The 24,158-nt window shown below is 37.1% G+C and overlaps 1 protein-coding gene across 4 annotated transcripts in view; it reads right to left on the bottom strand.

Annotated features, from left to right (window-relative positions):
- The window catches only part of LOC127797122 (uncharacterized), a 68,171-nt gene that overhangs the window by 21,241 nt on the left and 22,772 nt on the right, over positions 1-24,158 (bottom strand). For 3 of the 4 annotated variants that reach the window (XM_052329694.1, XM_052329692.1, XM_052329693.1), the window contains 2 exons: positions 13,909-13,963; positions 11,534-13,288 (listed from right to left, as the gene is read on the bottom strand). In XM_052329694.1, the coding sequence (XP_052185654.1) occupies positions 11,534-13,282 (1,749 nt within the window). In that variant the 5' untranslated portion in view covers positions 13,283-13,288; positions 13,909-13,963. Of the gene's footprint in view, positions 1-6,710; positions 6,868-11,533; positions 13,289-13,908; positions 13,964-24,158 lie in introns of all 4 variants that reach the window. The other variant, XR_008022131.1, reaches the window with a different exon arrangement.

Here is a 24,158-nt window from a genome sequence, read left to right as displayed (position 1 = left end):
ATCCACATATGTTGTAACTATATCCCCAGAGAGCACATTTTCTCTAACAAAGTGGCAATCAATTTCAATATGTTTGGTTTTCTCATGAAACACAGGATTAGAAACAATATGCATTGCAGCCGGGTTGTCATAAATCAATTGCATAGACTTAACCTGCATAACTCCTAACTCCTCAATTAATTGTTTCAACCACACTAGCTCACATGTTGTTACGATCATTGCCCTATATTCAACTTCTATACTGGATTTGGCGATAATAATTTGCTTCTTACTTTTCCAAGAGACTAGGTTTCTATCCACAAATATACAGTATCCAGATGTGGATCGCCTGTCACTAGGTGATCCTGCCCAATCAGCATTTGTATATCCCACAATCTAACTGTGCTCATGATTTTGATACAATACACCCCGACCGATGGCAACCTTAATATACCAAAGAATACAAATCACTGCATCCCAGTGACTGTCACAAGGTGAATCTAAGAATTGACTTACTACTCACAACAAATGAAATATCATGACGTGTGACTATGAGATAGTTAAGTTTCTCAACTAGTCGACATTAGCGCTCAATATCAAAAAGAGGCTCCCTTTATCTCAATAACAGCCTGATATTTGGATTCATAGAGGTATCCCTGGGCTTACATCCAAGCAATCATGTCTCCTCTAGCTTATACAAGGCATACTTCCTTTGAGAAATATAAATGCCTTGCTTTGACCGAGCTACCTCAATACCCAAAAAATATTTCAAAGGACCCAGATCCTTAGTCTGAAATTGTTGGTGAAGATGTGTCTTTAATTCAGTGATACCAACATCATCATCCCCTGTAAGTACTATATCATCAACATATACCACTTGAAGGATGTGGCGACAAAATTGAGAGCGATAAAAAACAGAATGATTAGCTTCACTTCGAGTTAACCCAAACTCAAGAACAGCTGAACTGAATCGACCAAACCAAATTCGAGGAGATTGTTTTAAACCGTATAAAGATTTTTGAAGGCGACACACCAGCTCAGACTCCCCCTGAGCAACAAAGCCAGGAGATTGCTCCATATGTGTCTCTTTCTGTAAATCGCCATGAAGGCATTTTTTTATGTTCGGTTGATGAAAAGGCCAGTGAAACATAGCAACAAGGGACAAGGAAAGGTGAACAGAGGAAATCTTAGCAACAGGAGAAAATGTATTGCCATAATCAAGTCCAAAAACCTGAGTGTATCCTTTGGAAACAAGGCGAGCCTTAAGACGATCAATCCAGCCATCAGGGCCAATTTTAACAGTATAAACCAAGCGACAACAAACAATAGACTTACCCTTGGGAAGAGGTACCAAGTCCCAAATCCCAGTGAAATGTAAGGCAGACATTTCTTTCACAAGCTTATAGCCAACCTGAGAATGGACAATGTCTATTCACCACCTTGAGAGAAAGTGTCATGAATCAAGGTAGTGATTATGTGTGTAATTGGTCAAATATTTTGAAGATTTAAAGGCTGTAACAATCCCACAATCTATGGGATTGTTTATAATCAATCTTAATTGTTTGGATTGATTGATTGATGTAATTAGGATTCCTTCTTTTTTCCTTAGTTATAGGAATTTGATTGATTTCTTTCTCCTATATATATTGTAATCAAGTGGAAGTGGAATATATACCAAATTTTCAGTTTTCTACTACTTTTTTAGTTTTCTTTTGCAAGAACAAACTATTCCTTCTAGCTCCTCAAGACCTTATGTTTCCTCCCTAACCTCGATTGAGAATAGTTGTGCCACCTGGGATAGTTTGTTCTTGAATACTTTTTGCAACCTCTTCCCCTTGATCAGCTTGCAAGTCCCTGGCATGACCCTAGGAACAATAAAGGGGCATTATTGTAATAGGGTATAATAGTTAGTTAGGGATATTTTACAAGTTGTTAGAAGCATATGGGTGCTATTAGGATGTTGTTAGAAATTAGTTAAGCATCTAGCTATGCCTATAAAAAGGCTAATTGTAAGTGGAGAGAGGGCATGCTTAAATTGATTAATAAAACTCTCATTTTCCTCTCTAAATTTCTCTCCATTCTCCCTCTCATTTCTCTTAATTTTCTCCCTAATTCTGTTCAATCTCCCACTTCATTTCTTCTCTGTTCTTTCCCAAATTCCTTCCAATCCCTTCTAAGACCCTAGCAAAATCCTAGGGTCATGACAGTCACCATCTCCACATTCCCCTAGAGGATCACCCTCTGGCCTTCCTTCTCAAGGGATACTTCCATCTTGTTGAAATCAAAGTTGATTGGGCTCACCCCTTCATCTAATCTACCCCCAACACTATGTGACAGCCTTCGTGTTTCAACAATCTTAGGTCGGCTTCAAAAGTCTCCCGCTGCATTTCTCAACAAAACCCTATGCAGGTGGAATTACTCATCACCTTACTACCATTAGCAATAGTCACCAATAGTAGCTGTGTGCTAGTCAGCTTACACTTCATTTTCTTGGTTGTTCCTTCGTTAATGAAGCTGTGAGTACTCCCACTATCAATTAGAACTACGAGTATATTGTCCTACATTCTTCCTTCTACTTTGATTATTTTACTACTGGCCATCCCATTAATTGCACGTAGGGATATGGCTTCATTGTCTTCTTCTTCCATTTCATTCACTACTGCCACCCCTTCTTCCCCAGTATCTTCTTTTTCTTCTTCTCCCCCTTCTAATAGAAATAATTGCTTCCTGCATTGATGTCTCGACAAAAACTTATCTCCACATCTGAAGCACAAACCAACTTGCCTTCTTTGTTCTATTAGCTTTCCCCCTTGTTGCATCAGTAGGGCAGATGGTGGAACCGTTTGATACCTAAACCTTGAGTATGTTTTAGCAAGTTCCCTCCCCTACACCTTCCCTCCTACCTGCATCACACCATAGTTTCCCCCTTACTTTGCATCTTTTGTTTCCTCATTAGTGCTTCTACCAATAGTTCATGCAATGAAGCACTCTTAGCTGCTTCTTGCACTGTCTTAGGCTTCAATATCTTCACCGTAGGCCTAAGATCATCACTCAAGCCACTGATAAAACTTGATACAAAGTACTCGATCATGTAGGGGTTACGGCTTAACATGAGTGATTTCAACTCCTCAAATTTGAGTTGATATTTCAATACCGTCCCATCTTGTTTTAGCTTGTTGAATTCCTCTACCATTTCCATCATGCCACGATCTCCAAACCCCTTACACAAACCCTTAACAAATTCATCCCAATTGCAACCATCCCTCACTCTGGACCATCCTTGGAACCACACATCTTCAACATCATTTAGATAGGCAGATGCCAAGCTAACCCTCTGGCTATCAACCACTTGGTGGATGCTAAACAACTTCTCGCATCGCCTCACCCACCATCGAGGCTTTTGCTCATCAAATAGAGGTAATTCCAGTTTTGGCATTGGAAAATTGGATTGGTGGGGGGTCACTTGAATCTCCTGTCTATTCTCCACCACATTTTCTCCCACAGTGACCGATTCACACTCAAACTCCGAGGATCCGACCACCTAATGGTTGGTTCCAATTCCCAGGAGGATTGGTTCCAGCCTATCTCTAAGGGGGAAATCAGGTGAGGATCTTACCTAATTCTGGCTAGAGAATATGAGCATTAATTGTTGCATCTGCTCACACATATCTTCTCAGACCTGGTTGCGCATGTCTCCCCGCCATCGATTCGTGCCACCATCCAACTTCTTATCCACCACTGTTCCAATAGTCTCCTCCATGGATCCCATATGAGCCTGCATCTCCACCACCGTCACCACACCTGTTGCAATTGAGACTCCATCTACTTCATTCAAGTGACGTCAACCATTGGGAATTGATCGCCTGAGAGATCGTGGGCCAAGAACTTGCTCTAATACTAGAATGTCAGATCCTAGATTTGACAGATAATTCTCAACCGATTTGGATGGGAATTAGGTGGGAAAGGGGGTTTTGTAGAAAGAGAGGGAAGAATAGAGAATTGAGGAGAAAGAATCAAGAGAGAGAGAGAGAGAATTGGAGGCAGAAAATCAAAACTTCTCAATTTGAAAAATGGCTGGGTCAGATCTTATACACTGATCCATAGTGGGAGAATGGCGCCAAAAAACGATTACCCATTTTTCGAGTATAACTTGTAATGCATACAACTAGGTACAATTCCCTTACAACTATAACTACCCCTCAACGTAACAGCCCCATGGTCTAGGTACATGACAGTAACTCATTGATTCCTACTTCTAATCTTGATTCTAACTTACATCTCCCTATAGCCTGAAAGAAAGGAATCAAAAAATGCACACAACATCCTATATCCAATCATGTTGCTTATGATTTTCTGTCCACCCCATACAAAACCTTCCTATCTCATATAGATTTTGCAATGGTTCCATCTAGCTAGAGAGAAGCTATTGATGATCCCCAATGGAAACAAACAATGTAGGAAGAGATGACTGCTCAAAAAAAGAACCAAACCTGAGAGTTAACCACTTTACCAAAAGGAAAGAAGATTGTTGGTTGTAAGTGGGTTTTGACTATTAAATATAATGCAAATGGACAAGTAGAAAGATTACAAGCAAGATTGGTTCCAAAGGGATTTACCAAAATTTATGGCATTGATTACGAGGAGACATTTGCCCCAGTGGCAAAGAGTGAACACCATCTAGATACTTCTATCCTGTGCAACTATTTTGGACTGGGACTTACATCGGTTGGATGTCAAGAATGTTATCCTAAATGGAGACTTTGAAGAAGTAGTCTATATGGGAGATACCTCCAGGATTCGCCCATACTTCAACCATAGGAAAGGTACTTAAACTCTTAAAAACCTTATATGGCCTCAAATAGTCTCCCAAGGCCTGGTTCAAGAGATTTAGCAAGGCTGTTACGACATTTGGTTGCCATCACAATTCACAGCAATGCAGATCACACCATGTTCCTCAAAAACAAAGGAGGTAGAGTGATAGTCCTTATTGTTTATGTGGATGACATAGTTGTAACTAGAAATGGTCCAGACAAAGTTAAAAAGGCTGAAAGCATATCTAAGAACATAATTTGAGACTAAGGATCTTGGAAAATTAAAATACTTCCTTGGTATAGAGGTTGCAAGATCAGATAAAGGAATCTTCATATCCTAAAGGAAGTATGTCTTAGATCTGCTAAAGAAAACAGGGATGTTGGGATGCAAACCTGTTGACACTCCAATTGAGGTAAATCATAGACTAAAAACTGGAGAAGGGGATGAAGTGGATCAAGGTAGATATCAGAGATTAGTGGGAAAACATATCTATCTATCTCATACCAAACCAGACATTGACCACGACGTCGGAATTCTGAGCCAATTTATGCATAAACCTAAGGATATTCACATGGAAGCAGTCTATAGGATCCTAAGGTACCCGAAAACCACATTGGGAAAAGGTAAATTGTTCTCAAATAAAAAGCATTTTAACATTGAAGGTTTTACTGATGCTAACTGAGCAGGATCCCTTGATGATAGGCAATCTACATCAAGATATTGCACATTCATTGGAGGAAATCAAGGATGACTTTTGTATATAAGTTGTAATTAGGATGACTTTTGTATTCTTTCCTTTTGTTTAAGATTCCTAAGCTGTAAATTATGAGCTTATAAATAGAGTATAATCCAAGGGGGGAAGGTGTATTTGCCTACAATTTCAAAACCTAATTGCTACTATTTTTACATGGTATCAGAGCTGTAATAAGACTTGGTTACTAGCAAAGAAATGCTAATCACACCATGTTCTTTAAAAGAAAGGAACACAAGTTAACTGTTCTTATTGTTTATGTTGATGACATAGTGGTGACTAGGAATGACCATGAAGGAATACTTGGGGGAAGAATTTGAGGTCAAAGATCTTGGGCGTCTAATGTACTTCTTGGGAATTGAAGTAGCCAGATCAAATAAGGGCATCTTTATTTCCTAAAGAATATATGTTTTAGATTTATTGACTGAAACAAATATGCTAGGATGTAAGCCTGCAAATTCACCCATTGAAGTAAGTCACAGACTTAGAGTTGATGAAGGAGAGAAGGCTAACAAGGGCAGGTATCAAAGATTGGTTGGGAAGCTGATATACTTATCTCATGCAAGGCCAGATATTACATATGCAGTAGGAGTTGTAAACCAATTCATGCAGAATCCTAAGTCAATTCATATAGAGGCTGTCTATAGGATTTTAAGGTATTTGAAAACAGCTCCTGGGAAGGGTTTACTGTTTTCTAACCATAACCATTTGATTGTAGAGGGATACACAGATGCAAATTGGGATGGATCCCTAGATGATAGAAGATCAACCTCAGGTTACTGCACCTTTGTTGGAGGTAACCTAGTCACATGGAGGAGAAAGAAACAATCAGTTGTGGCTAGGTCAAGCGTTGAAGGTGAGTATAGGGCAATGGCCCTAGGCATAAGTGAATTATTATGGGTGAATAAGGTTATGACAGAGCTAGGATTGCCTAAAAAGGAGCCACTCTTACTATATAGTGACAACAAAGCTACAATCAGCATTACTAACAATCCTATTCAACATGATAGGACTAAACACATTGAAATTGATAGACACTTTATAAAGGAGAAACTAGTCAATGGAAAACTGCGCATTCCATTTGTTCAGTCAAGGCATCAGCTAGCATTACTACATTCTTTACTCATATTAGGAATAATCTTCCCTATCACTGAAAAAGAAGGATGACCTAATCTTTGATGCCATTGCATTAGCTCCTTCTTAGCTGAGGTTAGTTGGTTAACCTTTAGGGCTTGATCTTCAACCTAAGAGAATGTTTTATTGTCTAGCAAATACAAGCCATCAACCAATCTACCAGAGCCAATCATTTTCCTTGTGCTCACCTCCTGCAAAACACAATGGGTACGAAAAAAGGTAATTTTATAGTTTAGGGAATTTGTGATAGGACCTACAGATAACAAGTTATTTGCAAAATTAAGAACATGAAGAACAGATGACAAGTTGAGGTTTTTGTTGCAGTTAATAGTCCCTTTTCCAAAAATAAGAGAGAGAGTACCATGTGCAATTCTAACATTTTCCGTGCCAAAACGTGGGGTGTGTAGGTCAAGTAGGAATTAGATAAACCAGTCATGTGGGCTGAAGCCCCAGAACTATGATCCATGCTGGTTGTTCTATAGAATTTGAAGAATAGAATGCTATAACAGTACCTTGGAGCACTACCAGTTGTACTTGCTTGGACATAGTGTGATGTAGAAGGGATATTTGAGTCCATCTTAATTCCATTCATCATCTCCTATATGAAAACCAATTCTTCCCTTAAGAGACTAGCCTTTTCAGGTTCTGGATGGGCATAGTGTGTGTAGGTATATCGTGTAAAGACCAACAAGTCTCTTTTGTATGCCTAGGTTTTCCACAATATTCACACCTTAGCTGATTCTTATTGATACTTCCATGGCTGGTAGGGGTTCTATCAAGTGATGGTTTCGCCATCATGCCTGATCTATTTGTTGTAGCAGGCTGGAGCATAACACTCCTCCTGCTTTCTTCTTGATGAACATAGGAATAAACCTGCTTCAAGGTAGGAAAAAGCTCCCTTCCAAATATCTAAACCCTTATTTGGTCAAACTCTATTTTTTAACCCAGTTAAAAAATCAAATACCCTCTCTTTATCAATCATTTTTTGGATCTTAGAAGCATCATTAGAACATTCTGCATAGAAATCTTGATAAAAATCCAACTCTTGCCATAGACTGTTTAATTCAACATAATATTGAGAAATTGACCACTCACCTTGTTTGGTTTCATGTAGCTTTTTTCGGATCTCGTAAATTTGTGCACCAAGTCCAACTTGAGAGTAGGTTTGTGATGCAACATTCCAAATCTTCCCTATTGTATCTAGCAGTAGATACCCCTTGGCAATGTTTGGTTGCATTGAATTGATCAGCCAAGACATCACAAGGGCGTTCTCGATCTCCCATTGTCGAGCTTGTACATTATCTAGTGGCAGGTTTTTGAGTTTTCATGCCAGTGATGCAGTCTTCCAATCCTCGGGCTTTGATGAATAATTTGCAGGAGCAAGACCAGGCTAGATAGTTACTACCATCTAGTTTCACTAGACTAATAAGCAAGATGGATTATTGTAAGGAACTGTAGTTTTAGGCCCCTCAGTAGGCACCGCAACCCCTGTAACACTGGATGATCTAACCTCTTTTTGGGACATTTTCGCTCAAACTATTGTCTTTTCAGTCAAGGCATCAGCTAGCAAATACATTCACCAAGGCTTTACACAACAAGGACTTCATGACTGTGATATCCAAGATGGGTATGGAGGATATCCATACATCATCTTGAGGGGGAGTGTTGAAATCTCGGGATCAAAGAGGGCTGGCAAGATAGCTGTTACAGCTATAACATTGACTGTAAATGGCAAATTCTATGGAGACAATCAAGGAAGACAACAAAGCAATCAAAGAGGGCTGACAAGACAGTTGTTACAGCTATAAACATTGACTATAAATCAGGATGAATTTTGTACATGAGTTGTAATTAAGATGACTTTTGTATTTTTTCCTTTTGTTTAAGATTCCTAAACTGTAAATTATGAGCTTATAAATAGAGTATAATCCAAAGGGGCAAGGTGTCTTTGCTTATAGTTTCAAAACCTCGTTGCTGCTATTTTTACAATTGCCAAGATAAGCATGGAAGATATTCACAAGCCATCTGGAGGGGGAGTGTTGAATAATCAAGTACTATGCAATCCTACAAATCTTCATCAAGTACTATGCAATTCTACAAATATTCCTAAATCCAAAAAGTTCCCATATCTTGTAGGATTTGATCATATCCTCAATTCACAAACGTATCCTCATTTTTTGGAAAGATCCTATTGTATCTTGTAAATATTCTTGATTGTATAATCTGTTTACTTTTAGCATATTCCTAAATGTACAGATTTCCCAGCCCTATAAGAGAAGGGTCTGGTCATGTAATCCGCATGCTGCAATAATATTTTTCATCTTCCATTTACATTGTTTGTATCGAATCCTACAGCCACTTTACCATGTTTCCAGAATTTGACAAACACCACATAATGAACACTGTGTATTTCATATTTGGAAGCAGCTATAGTGCCTAAACAGAGATTAACTAGCTTATGGAAGCTAAAGAGATAATAACAGGCTCATGTAGTGGCAATGCGCAAGACAGCTCACATGTCCTTTTTCATTTTATGTCATGGAAAATGCTATTGGTACACCTTTGTGTATACTTTAGGCTACATAAAGATGTACCAATGACAAAAAAATCCCTCATGAGGCGCATAGAGGCACGTGAGGCGCATGTGAGGCGAGGGGGTATTTTGGTCATAATACCCCCTTATGTAACCCAAGATGTACAAAAGTGATGTACATCTAGCATGATTCTTATGTCATTTTATATACCTTTTTAAGGCTTCAAGCAATCCAAAACACTTGCACAAGAAAAGAACTGGTGGGAGGGGGGGAAGGGAATCCATAAACAAGAAAACCTAAACGTTGACCAAACCAATGAGATGATACCTAGAAAAGCTGATGAAGAAACTGAGAAAAAAGGAAAAGGAAAAAATAAATAAATAGAACTATTACACCACAAACACAAGGAGACAAGAATAGAGTGCTTTAAGAGAAATAGTCAACTGTTCAAAGTCCTCAAAGGCTCTCCTACTAAACTCCCACCAAAGATGGTACATCACCAAAAAGGAATCAACTGACCCTAGCATTCATAGGTTCAGGAAGGGGTTTCCCTACCCACCGAAACAAAAACTCCAACACTGAAATGGGTATGATCCAATGGATACTAAAAATGAAAAAGAATAAATTCCAAATTTCCCTAGAGCAGGAGCAATGCAGCGAAGATGATCGACAGATACAGTATTCTCCGTACCTAAACGGCACAAGGTAGTTGAATCGGTATTCTGCTTATATAAATAGTGCCTGTTAATCAATTCAGGACTCTCCTTACATAAATAGCACCAGCTAGTGATTTGAGAATGTCTACACGCGTAATTGACCTCACCTGCCAAGTCGGGGAATTATCTTGAAACAAGCCAAAGAAAGTTACTGTTAGATTATCCTCCCATTAATGAAGGTTCCTCCAAAAGATAGCGGACTAAACATAATGTTAAACCAAGATGGAGATACTCGCAAGCCAGCAGCACCTCACAGTCATTGGCCAGCCTACAAAAGTCACACTACAGTCTGTGACCGCACCAGCTACCCAACCAAAAATCCTAAGCCTCTCCCCAGTCTTCAATGCCAATGGTAAAACTAATACCACTAAAGAAGCCAAACATTTAAATACTTTTGAAAGGAACCCTAAACCATATTTATTAATCCCATTCCAAAAGGTATGTACCATAATGGAGCAATTCCAGTGGGGGGGGTAAAGCTCCATTGGGCAAAGGTACTGATCACAATACCAGCCAGAAACTGGGTGGTACTGGACAATACAAGACAATACCAGAATTTCAATAATATCTTTAAACATTCTTTTTTAAAAATTAATTTTCAACTCTCAGCCTCTTATAACCTCACAACTCAAAAGTCTTAGATCCCCAATTCCCTATTTTATTTAATCTTGCTTTTTTTTTTTGTTTTTCTATATCTACTTTCTATATTTCTTTACATTATTCTGTATTAGCTTAGACTTAATTCTCACATAGAAAAAGGTCAATAATTCTCATTGATACCCAAAATTAGTTTAGATTAATTATTTTGTATAGATTTAGAATTATTTATATGGTCTTATTTGTATTATTTTGCAAAGCATATTTTTAATTTAATACAATAATATATCCAAAATGGTACTCGGTATTGTCTGGTATCAATACTGTACCAATAACAAACAGATACCTTGTCTAGTACAGTATCGATAACTATACCCCAAACTAAGCCTTGAAGATCAATACACCCAAGAGCTACTAAATTTACAAACCACTACTCTCCTCCAAAAGAACTCTGTAAAGCAAACCTCCAAAGCTATTTCTTTAGAAGGGTGTTGTTAAAGAGGAGGAGCCTCATAATACCTAAAACACCAACCTCCACAAGAAGGAAAACCTTGTCCCAACTGACAAGGTGATACTTTAATCACCCTTTAATTATAAACTTCTTCTACTCCATCCAACTCTTCTACCATGTGTGTCTACTGATTATCATCTAATATTATCAAAAACATCTTAAAAACGAATCTCATGTAGCTTATTATCTTCAATTAGCACCACTCCAATCTTATCGTGTATAACATCATTTCTAGTTTTGCTTCATGACTGCAGCTACACCACAAATTCATAACTAGGATTGTTTATTAGCATATACAACAACAATGGAAAATATCACAACTAAAATAGGTTGACACATCTGCTATTAAACTTGAGAATTCTTCTTACAGTGTCAAGGAGCTTAACAAAAAGGAGTATGCACACAGTCAAACAGTACAATCTATTGCAGTACACCATGCAATGGAAATTAAATCACCACATGCAAACAGTCAAAAAGCTGTACACTGGACTGGCCTCACCTGAAGTTGTAACTCTCGTTGTCTTGATGCCCATTCTTCCTCTGCTGCTCGTTTATATTCATCGGTCTCCTTATGCTTTTCCCTTTCAATTATTATATTATCCTGGACAGCATTCATCACATCAGCATCTTGAGCATCCTTCAGACCATCTTTTTCCTCTAGCTGATGGTTAGATGAAATTTTACCAAATAATTCCCCTGAACCCATATTTTTGCAAAGATGCACTTCTTCACAAGGAAAACTAAATAAAGATGGCTTCTTTGGGACCCTTTCCACTTTGTCTTGACAGAATCTGTCTTCCTTGTCTAACCCCAACTTTCCCATGGATGGAACTTGACAGTAACTTTCCCCATCAACAGCTCTAACATCATTATCCACACAACCAGGGTTCACCTGTGTTTCATGAGATGGTCTGATATTATTAAATGGAGGTTTTGCAGATACAAATTTATTCTTATCCACAGAACTAGTGTCATTGCTGAATTCAGTATGAAAATGAGCTTTGCAACTAGGATTCTGGTGAAACTTTTCTGTGCCATGGCCAAACTCAATGTCAACTGAATGCTGGGTCGAGAAACAGGAAAACATTTCATCTGGTAAACTACCTTCACTACAACCAAAGTTCACATGAACAGTTGGATCAGGTTTTGATGTACTAGGTTCTGCAGGGGGGATTTTTTCTTTGTCCTGAGAAAATAAATTAGTTGGATTGATGTCTTTCTCACCCTGTCTATTGGTACAACATTGATGTGGTCCTTGAGAACAGTGGTCAACTTCATCACAGAAGCTGGAACCACCATGCTTAACATTAATTTGCCCCTCGGCATTATCGAAGGACGAACTAACTGGAAATGAATCCCCTCTGAACCGGTTAACCTCACTACGAAAACACTTTGTTTCACTAGTTTCACCAGTTGAGCCTAAACCAAAACCAGTGGAAGGCGTCTTCTTTGGACTATTACACGTACTTCCCAAATTTCCAACACCTTTTTCAACAAAAGGAAATGAGTTTTCTTCCACATTGTTGGAATTGCTTGAACAAGTACAAGCCTCACCTTCTGCCTGTTGGTCAGTTGCATTTTCTACTTCGACATTCTGATGCTTAACTTTATGGAAGCCAGAATTATTAACCTGGTCACCCCTCTCAGATTGAACATTGTGAACAACATATTTTTTCTTCATGTTAGCCTTTTCCCACTGCTCACGAAGCTTTCCAAAAGAGTCTTCCATGAAGTCACAGTCAGGAGAATCATTATCAGGTGAAATGCTGTCTAAGTCAGGACCTAAACCACAATAACTTCTGCTGGAAGCTTTTCCAGAATATGTTCTTTTGCACTTCGATAACTTTAGTGGAGATAAATTTCCTCGAACAAATTGGGACTCATTGCCAACTTCATCTGTGAAGCTTCGAGGGTGGTTTGGGGCAGGGCAAGATCTCCCGCTAGATGAGGCCTCAGTATGGAAGTCCACTCCATCTTCTTTTCCCATCCCAGGTTGATTAATATCAGAATTTTCATCATCATCATCAATGCAGATTATAGTTTCAAAATGACATTCTCTGTCTTTTCTCAATAGCTTCTTCTTTAAAGATTCAGGAACATCAATGATAATAACATTATTGATGTCATCACTATCAACATCAATGAGAACAACGTTATCAGCTTCCCCATTATTCTTGCACCTTTTCAATGTATTTCTTCCAGAAGTTCTAGATTGAGGATGACGTATAGATTTGGCTATTCCTTGCATTTTCCCCTGCAAAATAGGACAGGAAAAAATAGGAGATAGACTTAAGTATTGCTGATATAATTGAACTAACATATACATAAGAAACCATGAATCATCAGGTGTAGGAATTATTCATAAAAGGAGTATATGCCTACAAAGTTCTACCTATCTTAAACAATTCACAAATTTTAGTCAAACAAAAGTAACAACTGATAAGTAATACTGCAACAAAAAAGAAAAAGAGAAGACACAAGCACACTGGTACATCCTGAATTTGTGCTTGCATTAAATGGAAGAGACAGGGCACTGGTAAACCCTGAATTTGTGCTTGCATTAAATAGTCTGAGACGTCAAGAAATTTACAACGAATACAGGACTAAAAGTTTGGCAGCATTGTTCAATTTGGATGTAGAGCATAAGAATGAGAAAGGGGTAAAATGAGATTAATTGACTTTCTTTGTGCTTGGATTTAAAAAATAATAATTATGCAGGTAGTTGGTACTATCAGAATGATTGTTAGGAAACCAATTTACTGCTAATCTTGCTAATAAAGCATATTTTATCAGAAAAAGTACCAGGGAATGAAACATGCATGCATCAAGGCTCATGCCAGTGTATTTTTAATTAGCTTACAACTTTTCAATTACCTTTGTTTCACATCACCATTCAACAGCCACAAATAAATCCAAAATGCACATTTACCTGCACACATTAGTTTACATAAAATATTAGGTCAACAACATTTTCCCAGGCAGAAAAATTTAAAAACAGCACAAAAAAGACCCAACAAATGGCATACCCATAAGCATAGCATAGGAGCACTAAGGCATGGCCAGAACAAAACAATTTAAACAAAGGCAAAAAGGTTGCTTTTGGTGCATCAACTTATAAATTTTAGTCAATTCCACACAAACTATTTTTGTAGTCAATTCAATATATAACCTTACAATGTTAGTCAATTTCATACAAATAAAATTGTGATAAATTGTCATCAGACCCCTGTAATATAAAAAAACAATGTTAGTCAATTTCATACAAATAAAATTGCGATAAATTGTCATCAGACCACTGTAATATAAAAATATCTCTGAAGGGCTGTCTGATTTATCTTTCTCACCCTAACACCCTTCTATTACAATTAATGTTAATTAAACTCTCGTTAAATTAAATTAAATTTAACCAAAAATGAAAATAAAATCATAAAAAGAACCACTGAAACCCATTGCCGGCAATGGGTCAGGAACCCATCCCCAGTATTCATCCTCTCCGCCAGGATGGTTCACTTAGTCGACAGAGTGCCAATTGTAATCATCCCAAAGTGCAGAACAAATTGAGGGAGAAGGTAGTCAGAGGGAAAGATCAGAAAGCCTGCCTGATGCAGCAGAGATGTTGATTGACTCCCAAAGTACCAAGCTATATATATCTCATGCTTAGATATCAGAAAGCTGTTAATTAGACCAACAGGAGACGACTGGAGGTTGTTAATAGATAATCATCGTTTTCTTTTTAGATTTTATTATTATTATTATTATTATTATTATTATTATTATTATTATTATTATTATTATTATTACTGTTAAATAACCAATTTCACTGTATGACTAACAGTAGTATTAGACAAAGAAAAGGGCAGCGGAAAGACCCCCTTGTCCAACCTTTGATTAGATTAGAATGGTGAGGTAAATCATATTTGGGGATTGCACAAACTGGAAGAGAAGAAAGCAGCAGTTGAGATTATCAAAAGCAACTTGTTCTCCCCCATAGTCCATCACTTTCATTCTCAGGCTTTCGCCATTATCAAACAATTGTTATTTCATGTTACTCCCTCTAAAACCTAATTGTGGATGGGGAATGGTTCTAGGGAGGAAGAAGAAGAATAAAAAGAGCTAATGTGTGTGTGTGTGTGTGTTTTATTTTGGATAAAGCATAAAATGGTGGGGGGTATTGGAGCAAAAATGATAAATTACATAGATTTTCAAGACATTTTCAAATCACATAAAGTCTTCGCACAAATGGTCCAAACCAACCGGCCGGGGGGGGGGGGACAATTTACCCCAACTTCATTTGTATGAAATTGACCAAAATTGCAAGTTTACGTATTCAATTAACTAGAAAAAAAAGTTTATGTATGATGTGAGAATTTCTCTTGTATTCAACTAAAAGAGTGTACACTTATATATACACATATCATGACATAAGCCATAACATAATGACAATTCTATATACAACTCTACACTCCCCTCAAACTGGAGCACATATATCATATGCACCAAACTTGTTACAAATATATTATATTCAAGGGCCCTTCAAAGGCTTGGTAAAAATATCTGCAAGTTGATCATTGGAGTTAACAAATTCTGTAAAGATAATACCTTCAACCAGCTTCTCTCTAATAAAGTGACAATCGATTTCAATATGCTTGGTCCGTTCATGGAACACTGGATTGGAAGCAATGTGTAAGGCAGCTTGATTATCACAAACAAGCTTCATAGGGAACACCTCACAAAACTTAAGTTCCTACAAGAGTTGCTTAAGCCATACAAGCTCACAAGTTGCATTAGCCATAACCCAATACTCTGCCTCTGCACTGGATCTAGCTACTACATTATGTTTCTTATTTTTCCAAGAAACTAGATTTCCTCTCACAAGAACACAATATCCAGAGATAGACCTACGATTAGAAGGTGATCCAACCCAATATGCATCTACATAATAACAAATATCTGTGTGTCTCTTATCCTCATAGAGTAACCCTTTACTTGGTTCTCTTTTGATGTATCTAAGAATCTGAATAACAACATTCCAATGAGAATCACATGGAGAACTGAGAAACTGACTAACTACACTCACAGCAAAAACAATGTCAGGACAAGTGACTGTGAGATAGTTCAACTTGTCTACCAGTCTTCGATACCTTACAAGATCTAAAAAGAACTCCCCCTGTCCCGAAAAAAGTTTGATATTTGGGTCCATTGGATTGTCAATCAGTTTGCAATTCACCATACCAGCTTCTTCTAAGATATCAAGTGCATACTTCCTCTAAGAAATTGAAGAAATAGCAGTTGCAAGGAAAATCAACCTGACTCCAATTGAGGAGATGTTTGTTGAAGATAAGTGTTAATCTTAAGACTTTTGAATTATACCCTTAGACAAGAAAACCCTCTCCAACACTCACGAATGCAGTGGAATTATAAGAACAGAAAATGAACAATAGAAAGAAATTAACAGAATTGAAAAGATCAAACCATAAAGGAGACAAAGCAAATTTATCCTAGTTCAAGCCAATTTAATTGGCTCTACATCCAGCAATCCAACACCCCAATCGAGCAGCTTTTATTGAGAAGAAACTTGATTAGTACAAAACCCAAGCCCTCATACAATCCTATCGCTCAAGTACAATCCCTTATTCACTCCAAAAAAAAACCCAAGAACTCAATACACAATTCTCACTTTCTCTAGAACAAAAGTACTCACAATAGTAATCGAGAACTTGAAAAGAAAGAAGAAGATCATGCTTGATTGCCTTCTTGCCCTCTTATTTATAGAGGAGGTGGAACCCTTTAAAACTAACAACTATAGGGAATTTACAGCTAGACTCCAAAGTTTATATTAATTACACTTTGCCTTTAAAAACCCTAACTGTCTAATAGCTTCCACTGATCTTCCAATCAAAAAACTCTAGACAAATCTCAACAATTCTCCACCATTTTCCTTGAATTCTTCATCTGATAGCCAAAAATCCTGCACTCCACATGAATGATAGACAAAAAAAAACCCGATCAAATCAAACACAAACACATCAAAGAAAACAAATCAATGTTGTAAAACATAACAATGGACCACCTTTGGATAAATTTCAGCTGCAATAACTAAACCTGCAACTCTCATTAGATATTATCCTCCTCAAGGGATTTCCTAATGACTAACTTTTCCTAACACCAATATGATTGGTCTCTCCATGGTGTCTACTTACACTCCACCATAAACCAAATCCATACTCAATGTTACTCATTTGTCCCAAAGTGTCCAAACTTTACACAGCATCACATCAACAGTGCACCATACCCGAATTGGCCTTAACATTGCTAGACTTACTCCTAGTTTCCCAAAACCGATCTTTTAAGCTTTACCACTGTCTTCCCTTCTTATGTTTACTTCAAAAAACTCAAAGGGCTGCTCGACCTCTTTTCTTAACTATCCTCTATTTCCAGCTTAACAAGGGTACGCTTGAGATTTGGGTACTCCTAGACTGCCATGAGCTGTCCTATTCCTATTCCAACCTCTATGCTTTATCTTTCCAGCTTCTCCTCCTTCCAACGATCTCAAACACTAAACTACCACCTTAGCTACACCCTGAGATTCCCATTGGATAACTATCAATGAAGCTGTCTTACTTTTCCTAGGCATACTATTGAAATTGACATGGCTACCCCATGCACTTAATTTACCCCTTGGACTATCACAATCTTATATCTTACCTAGGGGATTATAATCACACCTAGAGAGACCTTCTAAGCAATCAATCCTTGCTTACCTTTCCCTCTAGCCTATTATCCCTTGGCTACACTATAAGATCACTTTTCTCTTAGTTTCCTCATGGATAATTAGCTGTTCGAGACACCTATTTGATCCAAAGTTAAGCCTTTATGAGATGATATACCTGATGGCCATTTGCCTAGCCTTTCTCCCTAGGCTTTCCCATCCCCAGCATTTCCTTAACTTACAAATAGACACTTACACAGCACTCCACCCATTTAACCTAAGGGATCTTCCACCTAAGTCCAAGACTCTTCCCAAATTTACATGGCTCCATGCCATTCATTTGGACATGAGTGCAACCCTCTTTCTTATACAAGGGGCTCTATATCCCAGCCTATTCTTAGCACTCAAGACAGTGCATAAACATCTTATAATCCCAAATTTCCATACCTCACTGGAACCTAGCTTAAGACTTATCACTACCCATCCTAGGCAGCACTCTAAACCTTCTATTCCCTTGCTCATGTCCTACAAGATGATTCTCCTCCCCTTTCCTTGCTTAATCTGGACTTTTGATCAATAATGGCTACACTATACAAGGACACACTTGCACACACCATTTCCCCTCACTGTTCACAAGGACCCTCACTGCAAGAGCCAAAAGTATCTTAAACACAAGCTTCCTCCCTCTTACAATCCAGCCCAAGCTTACACAATGAATATGATCAAAAAAAAAATTCAGATTTCCTTATTGCTATACCCTTGTTCATAGGTTAGTTTCCGACATCCCAAAGGATTCTCCTTGCTGGCCAGCATTTCAAATTCCATCCCTTGGCCTTGGAATCAACTAATTCCATGTCCTATTATTACAGTTTTCCCTCATAGGTAAGAACCCTAGCTTTTGTAAGACCTAGGCATACCTATTACATAACTTCACAACACCTAACCCTTCACACCAGAAGCAATTTCAGCAAGCTTAAATTCAATTCCAACAAGCTCATATATGCTTGGGAATTCCTTAAGGACACACCATCTTCACTGGGTACACTTCACCTTGTACCCACCTAGCTCCACCATGAGACAAAGCTTAGATAGGTTCCCCCTAGATCCTAGAAACTGATCTCTAATGGGCTTTTGACATATACAAGGTCTGTTTTGGAGACTTCTACATTTGGTAACCTTACCAAACTACATGGTTCATATTCCCTTATACCTGTAAACTCTCCCCTCCCCTAATATCCCTAGCCTTAGATACCTTTCCTAGTCCTTGCTCACCATTGTGAGCCATCCTCAAGAAATTCCCTAACTTATCATGGGCTATCCTTAGTGGCTGCAGCTTATCCACAGAACCTACAAGCATGCACCACATAACCTCTATTCTTGAGGGTTGCTTCCATCTCTCTAAGAGATCCTAGCAACTCTTAGGACTCCAATTCTCACTATCTAATTATACCTAAGGACATTAGGCTTTCTATTAAAACAGGGACATATTTTACAGCTTCTAATAATCTAGAACAGCTCCACCATGCATCCTATTCTCCCATCTCCAATTCCCTTGACCTTAATTGTTTCCTAGACAAAACCTATTCCACCCCTCCACCATGACTCTATATGAAAATACATATTACCTATGATAAGAACATTCTAAACCTAGGCCCTGTGCTACTTTTACTGCATGCCAAGAAAAAAAAAACTATAAAACTCCTAAACTATCATAGTCGAATTCACTCATGGTGCTAGATTTCTCTTAAAATTCCTTTTTCTTGTTTGGGCAATTCCTCTTAATATGACCCTCTTCATGACACAAGAAACACCTAACAGATCTCCTACTATTTCTAGACTTAGATCTTCCCCTACCCCTATTTCTTTGATCCCCCTTTTCAAGCCTAGACCTAGCTGCTAGGGCATCTCCTGGAGAACTCTTGACCTCTACATTTTGTTGCAGTTCCTTGGAGTTTAAAGCTCCAATTACATCATCTAATGAAAGGTTTTCCCTACCATGCATTAGTATGTCAACCAAAGTCTCATAGGTCTTAGGCAAAGAGTGCAAGAGGACGAAGGCCTCATCCTCATCATCATACTTCATATCTATGTTCTTTAGGTCCAAACACAGCTTTGTAAAATCATCAATATGGTCATGCAATTTCTGACCTTCTCCCATTCTAAATGAGAAGAAGCAGGTTTTTAAGAACAATCGAGTAGAAAGGGTCTTGGTTAGGTATAGAGTCTCTAACCTATTCCATATGGTTAGGGCGGTGGTCATCTTGGATACTTCTCTTAAAACCTTATCACCAAGGCTAAGAATCAATGTATTATAGGCCTCTCATCTATTTCCTCCCTCTGTTTTAACCTTTCTTGTTTTTGTTCTGTCGAGAGGGTTTCAGGTAATTTTTCTTCCTTTCCTAAGGCTAATTTCAATCTTAAGTTCCCTAGTAAAGCTTTCATTTTAATCCTCCAAAGGCCAAAATCATTATGGCAAGTGAATTTCTCTACATCATTTCTTGTTGCAGCCATGACCGAAAATTAAATCGACAAGAAATATAAGAAAACCTTGCAAGAAAGCGGTTCTTGATCCTAGGGGTGGCTCTGATACCAAACCTTAGGACTCTTGAATTATACCCTTAGGCTAGAAAACCCTTTCATAAACCCTCTCCAACACCCACGGATGCAGTGGAATTATAAGAACAAAAAATGAACAGTAAAAAGAAATTAACAGAATTGAAAAGATCAAACCATAAAGGAGACACGATAGATTTATCCTGGTTTAAGCCAATTTAATTCGCTCTACATCCAGCAGTCCAACACCCCAATCGAGCAGCTTTTAATGAGAAGAAACTTGAACAGTACAAAACCCAAGCCCTCATACAATCCTATCGCTCAAGTACAATCCCTTGTTCACTCCAAGAAAGCCCAAGAACTCAATGCACAAGTCTCATTTTCTCTAGAACAAAAGTACTCACAATAGTAACCGAGAACTTGAAAAGAAAGAAGAAGATCATGTTTGACTACCGCCTTGCCTCTTATTTATAGAGGAGGCAGAACCCCTTTAAAACTAACAATTATACGGAATTTATAGTTAAACCCCAAAGTTTACATTAATTACACTTTGGCTTTAAAAACCCAAATTGTCTAATAGCTTCCACTGATCTTCCAATCGAAAAACTCTAGGCAAACCTCAACAATAAGGAAGTAAAAGATGCTATGAATTTGGGAAAAGATAACAATCACATCAACTTTGGATTTTGAAGACTTTACTCCCCAATACCTAATGACAATGCAAAGCTAGTATTTGAGGATCCATAGAATAGAGCCATAGAGGAGGGAGAAAAAGAAGTTAAAGAATGTCAACTTCTAGCAAAAGACTTTGCTAATCTTATAGGCACCGTCAAGGAAATCATTGGAGATGATATTGTTAGAGGTATAACAGGTAAATTGAAAAGTATTGCAATAATGGATGGATGGACGATTGGACTTGGTGTTACAACAAATCCTCATATTGTTGCTTTTGGATAGCTTTTGTTCAAGTACTTGAAGAGAATCTACGCTTCTCAATTGCTGCATCTGCCGAATATTGCAAATATATTGGTAGCTATTGATGCAGAGGATTTGGTGATGGCCTTAGCAGAGGTAAGTAAAGCAAGTACTCCAAGAGACCTAGAAATACTTGTTGAACAAAGAGATGTTGATTCCTCTTCCATCCATAAGATAAAGCTAAAGAGGAGAAAGAAAAAGAGACCAAAGAAAAGAGAAAAGAATAAGAAAAGGCAAAGGATGAACCAAATAGTGAAAATGGAAATTGGATGAAAAAACGACAACACAATTGTTGTAGTTTCTTGGAAGGGCGATTATCACAACCCTAAGGGTATATTAGTTATAGTATTTTACATGTATTAGTTAGTTAGTTGTACTTTGTTGCTTTCCCTAATTGTACCTTTCAATTGTTTTAATAAATGAAAGCCTAGATAGTTGTCATGAACCTAGGGTTCATAACAAGTTGGAATTGGCAATCGGAAGGATCCGATTGAATAGGACTGAAACAGAATGATTTAAGAGGGAAATTTGAACAAAAATGGGGGAAGAATGTAGAAAGAAATGAGGGAGAGCAATAGAGAGAAACAAGAGGGAGAAGGGAGAGAATTGTAGAGAGAATTAGAATTTTATTTCATCAATTCATGCATATCCATCTCCTCTTACAATGGGCATTTTTATAGGCAGAGGCTCCTTAACTAATTTCTAACAGCACTCATGTGCTCCTAACAAACAACCAAATATCTCCTAATAAACTAATATAAGCCTATTACAATATTACCCCTTTATTATATCCCTATCACAATATTACCCTTCTAATCCTCCTAGGGACATGACAATAGCCTATAAATAGGCTAGATTAGTTAGAGAATGCATTGTGGAATAATAATCTGAATTTTGGTCATCTCTCTCTACATTTCTCTCTCTCGATCTCCTCTGCTTTCTCTCAATTCTCTTTGTTCTCTCTCCCTTTCTATTATGTTTCTCCCTATGTTATTAAAGGTGCACTAGGTGCACCTTTGGCGTTTGGGAGCATACCAACCAAGAGCGCCTGGCTTTTTTTTAACTATTTTTACTATTTCAAGTGTTTATTGTTGTAATTTTTAATAAAATCTTAATAGGAAAAAGAAACTTTTTAGATTCCAATTCCAATTATAACTAAATACTAATTAGAATTGATATTTTGTTTATTGTTGTAATTTTTAATAAAATCCTAACAGGAAAATGAAACTTTTTATAATCCAATTCCAATTATAACTAAATACCAATTGAAATTGGTATTTAGGTATTGGAATCCGAATTGGTATTTTGTTTTATTGATTCCCTGGTAAAAGATAAGGAAGATTGGCTATAATCACAAAAGATTTGTTAGTCAAATCATCCTCAGTTTAGAAGCTAATCTTATCTTTGGTTTTTTAAAAACTGCCAAATTATCCTTTAACCATGTTTAGGATACTTTCTTATTCTTGTATAGTCAACATTTCCTATGATTGAACAGCCTAAATATTTCCTTTGTAGCAAGGTAATCTCTCCTACGATGTAATCTTCAACCCTATAAATAGGACAGTATTGCTTGTGTAAATAAAATGTGAACACAGTTTATTTTCACATGTTTATTGTTGTAATTTTTAATGGAATCCTAATAGAAAAAAGAAACTTTTCAAATTCCAATTCCTATTATAATTAAATATTGATTGGAATTGGTATTTTGTTTATTACTGTAATTTTTAATAGAATCCTAATAGGAAAATGAAACTTTTCCGATTCCAATTATAGCTAAATATCAAATCCAAAATGGTATTTTATTTATTACTATAATTTTTAATAGAATCCTAATAGGAAAAGGAAACTTTTCAGATTCATTTTCAATTATAACTAAATACCAATTGGAATTGGTATTTAGTTATTTGAATTGATACTTTGTTTATTACTGTAATTTTTAATAAAATCCTAATAGAAAATGGAAACTTTTCAAATTCCAATTATAACTAAATACAAATTGAAATTGGTATTTAACTATTGGAATCCGAATTGGTATTTTGTTTATTGTTGTAATTTTTAAAAGAATCCTAATAGGGAAAGTAAAATTTTCAAATTCCAATTCCAGTAGAAACTTTTCATATAGAAATATTTGATCTTGATAATGAGGATGATTTTTAAATTATTTAAAATTCATAATTAGTAAAATTTTAATTAGGATTTAAGACCTATAAATTGTTTAAGATTTAATTTAAGTTGACTTAAGAGACTTTTCTTACAAAGTTTTTTAACTTTTGTGATGCTTATATACCAGTTGTTGAAATATGATCGGATATACTTTGTTGAAATTTACACGTATGAAACTTGTTCTAATATGTTTTTAGTTAATATATGTTGAATTTTTTAATTTTCTTGATAAAATGCTTGTGAATATATTATTAGAAGTTATAACCTATTTTATTCCTTATTCTTCAACTAGAACATATATTTTTCAGTTTTTTAGTTAGCATTCGCCTAGTTCCACTAAGCGTGCACTTTGCCTTGCGCCTTAGACTCCAACACCCTTGTGCACCTTAGTGCGCCTTGGGCTTTTAATAACACTTGTTTCTCCCTCCATTTCTGCTCTCTCTCCCTCAAATTCTTCTCATTTCCTTTCCAAACCCTAGCAAATAGGTGTGGGACACACCTGTGACTAACTTGGCTATGCCTAAGAACCATATAAACACTCATAACAATCCAAGCAACTATTTAAGACAAGACAAGCACTCTAAAATGTAACTGGACCAAATACGCATCGAAAGTAAGAAGCACAAACCACATAAGACTTCCCAATCATTCTTGCAACACTTGAATTTTTAGAAAGAGACAAATAAGAGGGAAAACAAAATCCAAGAGGAAATAGGATTTCTAA

Source organism: Diospyros lotus, chromosome 3 (genome assembly GCF_014633365.1).
Source record: "Diospyros lotus cultivar Yz01 chromosome 3, ASM1463336v1, whole genome shotgun sequence".
NCBI lineage: Eukaryota > Viridiplantae > Streptophyta > Magnoliopsida > Ericales > Ebenaceae > Diospyros > Diospyros lotus.
This window is presented reverse-complemented; position numbering and strand designations above follow the sequence as displayed.